The sequence below is a fragment of the Rousettus aegyptiacus genome, unplaced genomic scaffold, assembly GCF_014176215.1.
Source record: "Rousettus aegyptiacus isolate mRouAeg1 unplaced genomic scaffold, mRouAeg1.p scaffold_m13_p_3, whole genome shotgun sequence".
In the NCBI taxonomy this organism is placed as follows: Eukaryota; Metazoa; Chordata; class Mammalia; order Chiroptera; family Pteropodidae; genus Rousettus; species Rousettus aegyptiacus.
Genome location: NW_023416306.1, coordinates 142,782,129 through 142,795,266, shown reverse-complemented (window position 1 = coordinate 142,795,266; position 13,138 = coordinate 142,782,129). Strand labels below are relative to the sequence as shown.

Genomic DNA, 13,138 nt, shown 5'->3' with positions numbered 1-13,138 from the left:
AAGGTATTAATATTTCTTACCTTTTTTTATAATTAAGGAAACTGATTTTCCAGTTTAAACAGCTTACCTGAAGTCACACAGTCTCATACCAAGTTCTTCTATTATATCACACCAAATGATCACTAAACGCTTTGTTGGTACTTCAGATTCATTAGACCATAGTCTTGAAGTACTAAATATACTGATATATCACATGGTAAGAATATTAAAATTCTAAAATGCTTTTCATTTACAGACACTAAGGCCTAACTCCTCACCGTCCTTTGTAAAACATTCACTTAGATATAATCTTTTTACCTTTGATATTAACAAGCTCAAGTAGTCATGGTTATTAAAATACTAAACATTCAGATTATTACTCTTGGGTATTTGATAATTGGATAATTTATTACTAAAAAGTGTTTCTATAATTTCACAACTGGTGAAGAGTAACCTGCAGTTGTGCTAAAAACTTATTTCTGAGAACTACTGTTTCTAAGATGATTAAATATTAGAGCAGTAATTAAAGTGGCAGTAAATCATTTTATCTCTTTTTTTAAAAAAAAAGTCTAGCTACCTTATACAAACAGGTGTCGACTACTTCATTGCAAACTTTCTCAAGGTCATCAGTGACTTCAAGTCTGGATCTTACAAAATCACAGAGCTCTTCATTTCCCATAACATCCCAAATACCATCACATGCAAGAATAATGAACTGATCATCTTCTTCAGATCTTTCAATATCATGGACTTCAGGCTCAGGTGAGACAAGCTGCTCTGTAGGACCTTTTCCATGGACACATTTGTAATCAAAGTCCCCAAGGGCCCTCGATACAGCCAGAGAGCCATTCACACGCTGAATCATTACAGAACCACCTGCATTCTGAATTCGTTCTTTTTCCAGTGGATTACTTGGTTTGTGATCTTGTGTGAAGAAGTGAACTTTCCTGTTCCTACAAAGTAAACCTCTTGAGTCTCCACAGTTAATGAAATAAGTATGTTGAGGGGAAATTAAGACACCCACAGCTGTTGACCCACTTCTATCTGCACCATGTTTCTTCTCTGACATGACTCTCATGTGTTCATCAATCTCCAGAAAACCTGTTCTGATTCCATTCTTTACATTTTCCACAGAAGGTGCTCCTGCAGACCCTTTAAAATCCTGGTTATTGGTGATGTGATCTAATAAATGCTCACAGCAGTATTTGGCAACCTGAGAACCAGCATGCCCATCATACACAGCAAAGAATGACCATGTTTCCAGTCCACTTGGCAAACCAATCACAGCTGTATGTGCATCCTCCATTTCAACTCGCCAGCCTTGCATGCTGCTTAGCCCATATCGCAACCCATTACCCTGCCCCTGGGCATTATGTTTTTCCATCTTTGGCTTGTCTAAAAATGCTCCCATTATGTCTTGATCCTTTAGGTCTGCAAAGGAAGAAAAACAAAAGAAGTTAACTATTTTGTAAACAAAGTACATATCCAACACCTTTTTTTAAGAGCGAAGGAGATACAAAGAAAGCTTTCATTAAAAATTCACAACTTGTTATAAGTAGACGCTCACTGTATTGCTGACTTGGAAACTGGAAATTAACAAGGAAGAATTGGGGGAAAGATTGATCAGGCACAGCCCAGAATGGGCAAAAGGCAGAGAGCACTAAAGCATTAGGATAAAGGTAGCAGATCTGACACTATCTCCAAGGCACAACTGCTTGGGTAGAAAGACTTGACAGTGACCATCGACTTACATGAACCAGGCCAAGCATTTAAGGATGCACGTGAATTTCTTAGGGAATCTCAGAACTGAGTTGTATATGTATACAAGTCAAGAAAAGCAAAATGAATTCACAGGACATACCAAAAGACTACATATTAGCTGAACATTCAAACTTTCCAAAGTTTGATTCTGAACTACCTAGTTTTACTTCTACTTCATCAACCCTCTGAAAAAGTAAAAAATGATCTACTCACAGTGGTCCAAATTTGCACTTTGCTTTAAGCCTCTGCTCATGTCAGTCCCCTTAACTAGAATCCCTTGCATCACCTCCATACTTATACAAAAAGTATACCCATCCATCCTTTAAAGTCTAGCACAAATTCTATCATTTTCCGTAAGTTTTCAGTCTTTGATAAAGCCAGTAAGTTATTAAATTACTATAAACAGTCTAGCCTCAATTTTCAAGTTGCAAAGTAATTATACATACATCTGATGAAGATTATATATAACAAAATTTATCTCCTGGCATTCTATTAATCTAGTGGTAATAACATGTATCATTATTATTACATTCTATGACCATTAGGTAGCTTAATTAACATAATTCTTTCCCAATAATCAAAAGCTAAAACCTCTGATCTAGAATGGGTAGGCCTATACAAGGCAAGGAGACAATTGGTCAGGATTTAGGTTGGCCTTTACTTGAGTAAAGGAACATAGAGACTTGGGATCCAAGTCATCAAATGAGTCATATCTGAACACAAAGCAATCTGAAAAAAGAATGAGATTTAATGGAGGTGAAGGGGAGATAAGTAGTAGGCAGTAGAGATGGGGAAAAGTACCTATGTTAATCAGGATGCAGTTATGATACTGGGGGATTAATGACGCTGGTGATGCTCAACTCTATGAAGCTAGGAGAGAAAGGGGAAGAAGAAAAAAACCCTTAAGGAAAGAAATAATTTACCAGCAACCACTCCCTGTTCTTTTTCCCACTAATAACACAGGCAGAAAGTCAGGCTGATTGATGCGATAAAATAATCAATCTCCTGCCTACTCTGCTGCCCTCTATTACAATTCCGCTAATGGAAGGCAAATAATGAAAACTAACCATCATTCATTCCTTATGGTGGTATTCATCGGATTACCTTTCTGACACCAAGCTGATACTCATTATGGCTAGGGTGAGTGTTCTGACTGAACAAAGGTTAACATAATGACACATTAATGTTTAAAAAGAATTCTAAAAATAACTTTTACAAACAAGCATTACCTCATTCATTCTCTTCAACAATCCTCTAAAGTGGGTAATAATATTATCTCCATTTTACAGATGAAGAATCTTAACGAGACTGTCATCCTCCATAAGTGGACTACTAAAGAATATTTTATTTAGTCAAATTATTAAATTGGCATATATCTAGACCCTAAGAGGATTCAATTTGCCCATATAAGTTTAAGTTAGTTTCTGAGGGAAATTCTAGTTCTCATCTAGTCTTAAATCTATTCTGAGCACATGCTGGGTCTCATTTAATACTAGTATTTTCAGTTCATTTGAACTTTTCAAAGTACTATAACAATCAAAAGAGTGAATTCATCAATGATATAACCAGGAAATCTGGTGAACATTTTTGTCTTTTAAAACCAAACTAACTCCTAAATTGAAAAATTCTAAGGCTGGGCCACAAAGTCATTCATTAAAATTTAACTACTGTGTTTTATTAAGCAAAACTGATCTCATAATCATCGCAGGGTCTTGAACCTGGTCATGTGGTTTCATGCCCTCAAAAATCATCCCATATTATAAAGAAGCTCTATATACAGTATTCCACTGTTAAGATTCCTTAGCAACACATTAGGTCCAAAACAAGAGTTATTCAACTGATAATTTGGGCAAAATCCTTTAGTAAAAAAATCAAAAAATAAAAACCTCTGAGGTTTTTTTCTGTTTACCTATGGACAGAGAGTCTAATATAGAACACCACCAGGCTCCATAAACAGAGGACAAAATAGACATGTGAACAATATGGAAAAAATTATTTTCTCTTAGCAATCGATATCATAATTCTTCTTAGGGCAAGCTCTGCTTTTTCTGAGCAACATGACTTTGATCAGATATGCAAAAGTAGGGGGTAGGGATCAAAGGATGTACTCACATAACCAAAGATCACTGCTAAACAGGCATCTGAAGGAGGGGAGATGCTGGTAACTGAAGGACCTTAGTTTGATGAGCACTGAGATAGATTTGGTATAAAAATTGGGGAGGAAAATCTGGAGTAAATTTGCATAAGAAATAAGAAATCTAAAGGTTGGGGGAAATCCAGAGGAAAAAAACTGTAAAGCAAGAGAGACTAAGTAAATAGCAAGTTGCCTCATCTCTGTACCCCTGGGGGGAAGATGGAAAAAAATGGAACGCTAGCAGAATAGCAGCAGTGTATAACAACATGGCAACATTCAAGTTATCTGCAGTGGAGTGTGGGATGTAAACTCTCTACTACTATCAAATCTTTAGTATATGCCACATTGTCCACTAATGCTTATATAAATGAAATAGACTTTGTCATAGGTAAGGACAAACGGTCAGCTGACCTCTGGAATACACAACATAATATTAAGCAATGTATTATGTAGCTCGGGTTCAGTAAAGAAACACATCTCTGCAACATTCTGCAAAGGATAATTTAGGGTACACAAACTACTTTTTACTTCCCAAGCTAAGAGACATGGTAAATCACAAATCGTATTTTATAATCCAAAGCAGCCATCTCAAAGTTATCTATGGTAAATAAATAAGCACATGAACAAAACTTAATAGTAATTTGAGGGGGAAAAAAAAGGCTAACCTGTGGGTAAATTTTCTCCTATTTGGGGTCTGAAATTTCCCATGGATCATTACTTTAAAAAAAGATTGCATGTATTTACATTTACAAATTTTATTTTGATAACATATAATTATTGTCAAAATGTAGAAAATCTATTTTACAAATGAGAAGGTGTGGAGAAATAGAATGATTTGCCCAATTCACAAAGGTAGTCCAGCAGTAAGGCTATGAATAGGACTTATGTTTCTGGCCTTGCATTCCAATTCTCCTATATATGCTATCCCACATACTTAGCAATGAAGTAATGAAAATCTAAAAACATATACTTTTAAAGACAACACACAAGGCAGAAAGGTAGGAAAGACTGTTGCAGAACAAAGCTGAAAGTGCCCTTAGTGCCATTTCTTTCTCTGTCTACTCTACATTTGTCTTCGTTTTCTAAACTTCCAAATTACCTAAGATAAATAACCCCTACCTCCCAAAAATAAGGAAGGAAGGAAAGGTGAAGAAAAGAAAGAAAAGCAAGAAATCTAAACTTTTTTTTTTGGTCTGGGACTAAAAGAAAACAAGTGAAATAACTGCAATTTCTGGCAAAGCCAATTTCAAATACTCGGGCTAAATAAAATAAAATAATGAGCAAAAAAAAAAAAAGAGGACTTTTTTAACTGTCAACTGAAACAAAGGCACTCTTGAAAGTAGGTTCATGGAAATGAAGAACAATTACTGAACTAAAAGTTTCAGTAGAGACAATGAATAGAAATTGGGGACTACAGGGGTGGGGAAAAAAAAACACATCAGATCACCTCAAGGAATTCTCTTAAAATTCAGTTCCTTCCTCATCTTGCTGATTCCAAACATATAAAACCCACCCACATCTGTACCCATCCTATCCTCATACCTGTCTGTTATAAAAAAGGATCTGTCCCCTCACTTGAGATAAATCCCTCTACTAAAGCTTTGGAGTCCATGCTTCAAAGGCACCTATATGACTGAACATGCAATGTCTTCTCAGGAACCCTATACTATTATCCTCTATTTATCGCTTATATTCCACCTCTCCCTCTCAATCGGAGTACAACTTTTAAAGACATTCAAATGTCACTCATTAAAAATACTTTTAAGTCTTTATGTGACTCATTCCCCTTTAGTTAGTTCTCCTTTCTTCTCTTTACAGTTCAGCTTCTTAAAAAAAAAAAAAAAAAAAAAAAGTACTGATACTCCAAACTGTTGTTAGGCCATTTCACTAAAACAAACTCTCACAAGTTGCTTAATCCAATGAACGTTTTTCACAGCAACATTCAACACAACACTCTCTCTTGAAACATTTTTCTCGTTGGTTTTTCAAGATGCTATACACTCCCAGCTTTCCTCCTATCCCTACCTTTTCCATCTTTGTCTCCTTTGCAGGCCCCAATTTCATCTCCCAAGCCATTAAATATTGACATTCAAGGCTAAACGCAGGCCCTCTTCTCACTCCACAGTGGCTGCCTCAGCGCTCTTTCACATATCTGCAGCTTTTGCTAGTGAATGGCACCATCATCCATCAAAGTGAATAGAAACCGAGGACATATCTTTCACACCTCTTTCTACTTATCTCCCATTAGTCTATCATTAAGTCCCATAGATTATACTTCCTAAATATTTTCAAATACGCTCAATTTTTTTCTCTAACACTTTAGTCTTCAAGCTATCATCATCTCTCGCTGCATTATTCTATACTGGCCTGCTATTTTGTCGTCACAGTTTTGCTGGCCTCCTCCAATTCATTCTACAAACCAAAGCCTAAGTAAACTATTCAAAATACAAATTTTGAGGGGGAAGGTAGATGAGGAGAGAGGGGAATCTTTAAATTATTTCAATTAAAAAAATAAAAAATAATAAAAATTTAAAAAATTATTTCATTGATAACAACAAAAAAAACCCACCAAAATACAAATTTCACCACATCACTTCTGTACTAAAAGTGTTATTCAATGGCTTTCCACTGTTTTGTGGGGATAAAGAACTGCTTAATATAGCTCACATGAAGGCCCTGAGTGGTCAGGTCCCTACCAACCTTCTCCAGATTTGTCTCAGTTCATAATGTCCCATTCCTTCTCTACTCAAACTATAAGGACTTTCTTACAGTACCTAGTACTTGTCATGCCTCTTTCCTGCAAATAAAATAAACAAATGCTACTTCCGTTACCTAAAAAGCTATTCCCTCATCCCTTATTCTAGTCAATTCATATTCTTCAGATTTTAACTCAAGTTATCAATTCTTCAGGAGAGCCTCCTTGAAATAGCCTAGGTCAGGGGTCTCCAAATCCCCAGCTGTAAGGATCCAGGCTGCAAAGCAGGTGAGCAGCAGGTGAAGAAGTAAAGCTTCATCTGCATTTGCAGCCACTCCCCAGCTCTAGCATCACCTCAGCTCTACCTCAGATCATCCATCAGGCATTAGATTCCCATAGAAGCAGCAGTCCCTGGTATCAAAAAAGTTGGGGATTAGTACCCTAGGTCAATTCCACAAAAAATAAACATTTGCTGATTAAATGAACTATAGAGCTTATAATCAAATAACAGAAATTTTCCCTCTGCTGAAGTGTTCAAACTTGATAAGGTCACTGAACAGTTAGCATGATTAACTGCTAAAAACCCACACCTAGTTACCCACAGCTGAAGAAATTCAAAAAAAAAAAAGAGGAAAAAACTATAATGTAAGCTTCTAAAATCATCTTGGGTAATCTTCAAAGGAAAAATATCATATCGGTATTAGCCATCACAACTATAAATCTGAACCCTATAAACAGTGTTCTGAAAGTAAATATTAATGAACCTAGAATTAAATAATCATCTAAACTATATTCATTTGTATAAGGGGAAAGGAGGGCGGGAGATATTTTTAAGATACAGAAGGACTCAAAGTATATACTCATACCTTCTTTATAAAAAATTTAAGAAAAAATGTCAGCCAAGCAAACATCTTACTATGTTTTAAAACTAAGTTAAAGTCCATGACTTGTCATTAGTTTAACTCTTTAATAATATTACAGAAAAAGTTAGAAGGAAGGTGCTTCTTAAAAGTAAGAATCTAGAAAAACAGAATCCTAAATATATAAAGTAAAAAGAACTTGAGAAATTGCCCAATTATCCAATTTAATACCAGGAGACATTCCTTTATGTCTTTAAACTCCTCACATCAACAGCAAAGCATATATGAAACATCAAAAAATGAAATATTTTTTATAAGATTAACCTTAAAGTTAGAGTATCTATCCGATGTGACTTTGGACAAGTCCTTGAGCTTAATGTCTAACTTTCCTCATTGATAAAAAGAAAAAAGCAACTCTGATTAACTGTACTGTAACAAGGTAATTGTTCTGGAAGTGAGAAGACTAAAGTTCTAGGAATATCTAGGTAAACGCATTAGTTAAATAATACTTTAGTCTAAAATCATGTTGCAGAATTCCCACTAAAAAAACTCTTATACTCAACACCAAGAAGATTATAAAAAATAGACAAGATTATTTTACTACAGAAAAATTAGCTTGTAAGGAATGTAAAGAGAAAAAAGCGGCTACCAACTAGGACTGCAATCTGGTAGCCTGAATTTGACCCTCACATATAGTTAGTTATCTTCTCTCCCTGAAAAGAAATGGGTTCTCCAGAGTCCCTACTACTAGTTATTGAACACATGTAGACTGTTTCAACTACTCTTCTGCCATGGCATCTAAGTTTGCATTATTTGGTAAAGAGAATAATACCTGTGATTGTAACAGCATACAATCTGTGAGAATTTAATCTCATTTTTCACAATGTGGCCACCTCATCCCAAAGAGCAAAACAAAAAGATACCTGTAGTAGTCTGTATAATGACTCCTAACTTTATTGGGTCCTAATCCTGTAAATGTTACCTTATTTAGAAAAAAATCTTTGCAGATGTGGTTAAATTAGAAAACTTTTGATTGGGAGAGGGAGATTATCCTGGATTATATCACTCTAAATGCAATAGAAAATGTCCTTGTAAGAGGCAGAGGAAGATTTAACACAGAGAAGGTGATGTGAAGACAGAGCAAAGATATTTAAAGATGACAGCCTTAAAGATTACTGTGATGTAGCTACAATCCGAAGAATGCTGACAGCTACCAGAAGCTGGAAAAGGCAAGGAAAGTATTTTTCCCTAAAGCCAGTTAGCACATTCCTGCCGACACCCTGATTTCAACCCAGTGAAACTGATTTTGGACTTGACATCCAGAGTTGTAAGAGAATAAATGTGTATGAAAAATAAGAAGCTAGAACATGAAAAGTATTAACAGAGTGAAGGAAAAAAAATTAAGAGATAAAAAAGTTACTGTAATATTTTAAATGGCATGAAAAGCAATAATGAGGAGCAAAGAACCTACAGAAAATAATCTGCAAGGAGTAAAAAACAAAATTAAAAAATCATCCAGTATGCATAAGAATAAATTGATCAGAGTTGGTGGAGAAAAAAATACAAACAATACAGATCCAACAGTTGTAAAAAGAAAATCAAAGAGTGAAGAGAAATTCAAAGACTGAAGAAATTAATACCAAACTAAGGGAAAATTTGAACTTGATAACTGAAAGCACTCATCATGTACTAGATAATTTTAGTAAAAACTGATTAACACCAAAGTATAATTTGGTGAAGATAATGAATTTCAAGAATACAAGAATTTAGATAAAACACGACCAAAAAAAACCCCCTAACAAAAACAAATCAATCTGGCTTCAAATTTCTTTGCAATGTTAGGTGATAGGCAATAATAAAGTAATGCCTATAAATGCTGAGGGTAAAGGAGGATATTCCAAGAATTCTATACTCAGCAAAACTGGCATTAAATGTGAAGGTAACAGAAGATATCATCGAATATGCCAGCACTAAAAAAATGTATCATCTGTGTACCATTCCTGAAAAGCTGTTTAAAGACAGATTAATGAAGATGTTACAGAATGCAGGGCTTTGCCGTAGGCACAATATACCAAGCAAATATATTCAAAAAGAAATTCAGGGTTACAATTTTAATTTCAGACAAGGAAAGCACAAGGAATTAACCAATAAACAAGATTAGTTGTTTTTTAATTGATAAGGGTGTAGTCTAAAATTATAAGTTAACAAGAATTTTATGTGCTAAATATTTTTATGCCAGATAATTCACAGCAAACCTATCAAAAATACTATATGATGAAACCAAGACTATACATTCTGTTCAAACATGCTTAAAACAGTAATAAAAATCAAGCATTTATGGGGATTTATATTGGAAAACAAAAGCTTTAGAGTTTCCCAACACACTCCCAACCACCTTACCCAGGGGATCGAAAAGAAAAAAAGAAAACAAATGATATAGACCATATTACTGACTTTAATACAATAACAGTAAGTATTGGTAACAATTTAAAAAAACCTTTAAGCATCTTAAAATTGCTTTAAAAGCCATGCTTCTAATCAACTTTGTATTGAATGTCTATATTTTTACAACAGAATATTGAGAATCAATGAGAAAAACCGCATATTGAATTCTATGAGATGAAATCTTTCTCAAGAAAACTCATACTCTCTTAATTAAAAAAAGTAAACATCACTATATTAAGTATTCACACAAAACCTAAGGAAAGTTGAGAAATATATTATGAAAAATTAATGTAAATATGATAAATTACATGAGAAAAATGAGCAAAATAGGTAAACCACTAGGTTAGCCTAATTGAGAAAAACTATTATCTAAAATTAGAAACCAAACATGTTATACTTACCTCACAGATAGAAAGGTGTTCTTTGTTGTTGTTGTTTGCCTACAGCACCTGGGATTCCTAGGTGGTCTCCCATCCAAGTACTAACCAGGCCCAACCCTGCTTAGCTTCCGAGATCAGACGGGGTAGGGCTTGTTCAGGGTGGCATGGCTGTAGCCCTTTTCTTTTTTTTAAAACACACTTCACAATTCTTTGCTAATAAATTTGAAAATATAGAGGAAACTAAGAATGATCTTGGAAAACTAATCATTAAATTTTTTTTTCAAGAAATGAGAATAAATACCAGTAATTCTGGATCAAAATGAGAAAGTTATCAAAGAACTATCCTTCAAAAAAAAAAAGTTCTAGGGCTCATGAAAAACACAAATGAAAAGGCTGAAGAACATTCCAGTTTAAAGAAGATCGAAGAGATATTTACAAAAAAGTATAACGTTTAATTGTGCACTGGTTTTATATATTTGTGTGTGCAAACAATATGTGTGTGCACACAGAGTGGGGAAAAAAACAAAGCTCATAAAACAAATTTGTCAAAATGTTAACAACTATTAGTCATTTAGGGAAATACAGACATTCACCGTATTCTTTTTTTCAAATTTTCTGTAAGTTTGAATTGTTTTCTGAATAAAGTCATTAAAAAATAAAAGAGCAAGACAACTTCATAATCAAGATCTTTCAAGCCTTAAAAAGAACATATAATTCCAAATTATCTAAATTACATCAAGAACAGAGAAAAAAAATCTTCCCACTTCTTTTTACAAAAATACCATAATCCTGATATAAAATTTGACTAAACACTAAAAAAACCTATAGTTTAACCATATTCATTAATACAGATGCAGAAAAAAAACAAAGTAAAATATAAGCATTCAATACAAATCACCAAGTAGGGTTTATTTTAGGAATTTAACTATAAGTCAACATTCAGCAATGTTAACGTTGCATTTTAAAAAGTTCAAAGGAGAAAAGCCATATTTTCATCTCTTTATATACTAAAAGAGATCTAATAAAATTAATTCCCCAATATAATACGTATTTCAAGCCACACAGGAAGCTCAATGATTAAAACAATTCCCAGGAAAACAAGAACAAGGATACCTGCTCTTACCCCTGTTATTTAGCAACATCTAGAAATAGGGATCGATTCAGTAAGTCAAGATTTAAAAAAAAGGCATAAAATTATCACACGAGATCCAATTATTATTTGCAGATGACAATGTGAAGGCAAACTCAAAATCTAAGATATTATTAGAAAGAAGACTATAGAAAATCATAACAGACTAAGAAACCTATTAACAATAATCACTTAGAAAATAAAAGTATGTCTAAATAAATAATTAACAAGAAATTATTATTCAGGACACCTTTACGAAAGAGACTCAAGATAAAAGACATTCCTTTTTCTTAGCTAGGAAGAGCTGTTACTGAAAAGATGTTTCTCCTCCCTTTATTAATCAATAAATGCAATATAATCACAGGTAGGTCTTTTTGTTCCCAGACTGATGAAATGATTCCAAAAGTTATATGAAATAAATGTTTAAGAACAGCCAAAATATTCCGAAAACCGTGAGAATTGCCAAATCCAATATAAAAAATGATTCAAATTATGGTATTTAAGAGGAAACTGATCAGTAGAATAGAGTCTAGAAAGAGAGCTGTGGGAACAAAAATTCAATAAACAGTGTTAGAACAGCTGGCCTATTATTCCTGCCCTCCCATGGAGGGTAGCTGAATCGCTATTGTACATCTTAAAATAAATACCAAGTGATTAAAGATTTAAGTTTGAAATACTAATAATAAAATCATGCAAGTACATCTAGGCAAATATTTCTATAACCTTATGGTAGAAAAGGACTTTTTAAGTGTCAGTATGACATCAATGGCAAAAAAGCGAAGACTGACTTCAAAGGCATAAAAAGTGACTCCAGAGAATAAAACCTCTGAACTATAAAACAAAGCTCATAAACTTGAATGGCAAGTATTTTTTTAAAAGTAATTGCAATATATATGATAGTTAATGTTCCTAAAATAGACAAAAGGCTCCTTTAAGACAATAAAATGAATACTTTAAAGGAAAAGAAATGGACAAAGAACTTGAACAGGTAATTCAATTCATAAAAGAATACAACTGGCCAATAAATATATGGAGCAATGACCCATCTCACTAGTCATTAAACACAAATTTATTTTTATACATTACTTCATCAAAGATTAAAACTTTATAATGTCCACTATTAGCAAAAGAGTAAAAATATATATTTCTTGTAGAGAGAAGAGTAAACTGGCACCTTTCTGAAGAACATGTATAATATACATTAATTTTAAATGTTGACTTCTATTTAAATGATTTTTTTATATTCACACTTTGAAGTGCTCCTCTGTTTCAAATTTATTTTAAAAATAAATTAACTATAAAATGTAAAATTACAAATATCAAGCCACCTTCTAAAGATAAACTTAAAATACGAAGCACTTTGTGAATGTGAAACTGTGAGACTCCTGGGCTCAAATAACAGAGATGGAGAGAAGTCCATATTCTGTAGGGACAGTAACAAGGACTAAAAATGTCCCTGAACAAGGCTGGAATAGACCCCAGGCTCACTGAAAATGAAAGTATGTGCATGGTGAGCAGAAGTATAAATCTTTTAGCCTGTACCTTACTCTTGGGGAGATTAAGCCTGATCCTGATATTATCAAGAATCAGGGGAACCGAGCCTCCAATATAAGACATGGTTTCACACTGGGCAGCGTAGGGCCAAGATGCAGGCACATGCAAATCACTGGATAAGAAAGGTGAAAAGAAAACAGAACGAAAAACATCTGTTTAATATGAGGCTGCAAAACCAAACTCCAAAACAGACAAGGAAAA

At 33.9% G+C, this 13,138-nt stretch overlaps 1 protein-coding gene and 1 pseudogene across 2 annotated transcripts in view; both read right to left on the bottom strand.

The window, feature by feature from the left end:
- Nucleotides 1-13,138, bottom strand: part of PPM1A (protein phosphatase, Mg2+/Mn2+ dependent 1A) — a 42,674-nt gene that overhangs the window by 14,881 nt on the left and 14,655 nt on the right. The window contains exons 1-2 of one of the 2 annotated variants that reach the window (XM_016162391.2): nucleotides 2,542-2,562; nucleotides 557-1,410 (exon numbers count right to left, since the gene is read on the bottom strand). In XM_016162391.2, coding sequence (XP_016017877.1) covers nucleotides 557-1,390 — 834 coding nt within the window. In that variant the 5' untranslated portion in view covers nucleotides 1,391-1,410; nucleotides 2,542-2,562. Of the gene's footprint in view, nucleotides 1-556; nucleotides 1,411-2,541; nucleotides 2,563-13,138 lie in introns of those variants that run through there. The other variant, XM_016162390.2, reaches the window with a different exon arrangement.
- Nucleotides 10,312-10,430, bottom strand: LOC118600804 (annotated as a pseudogene).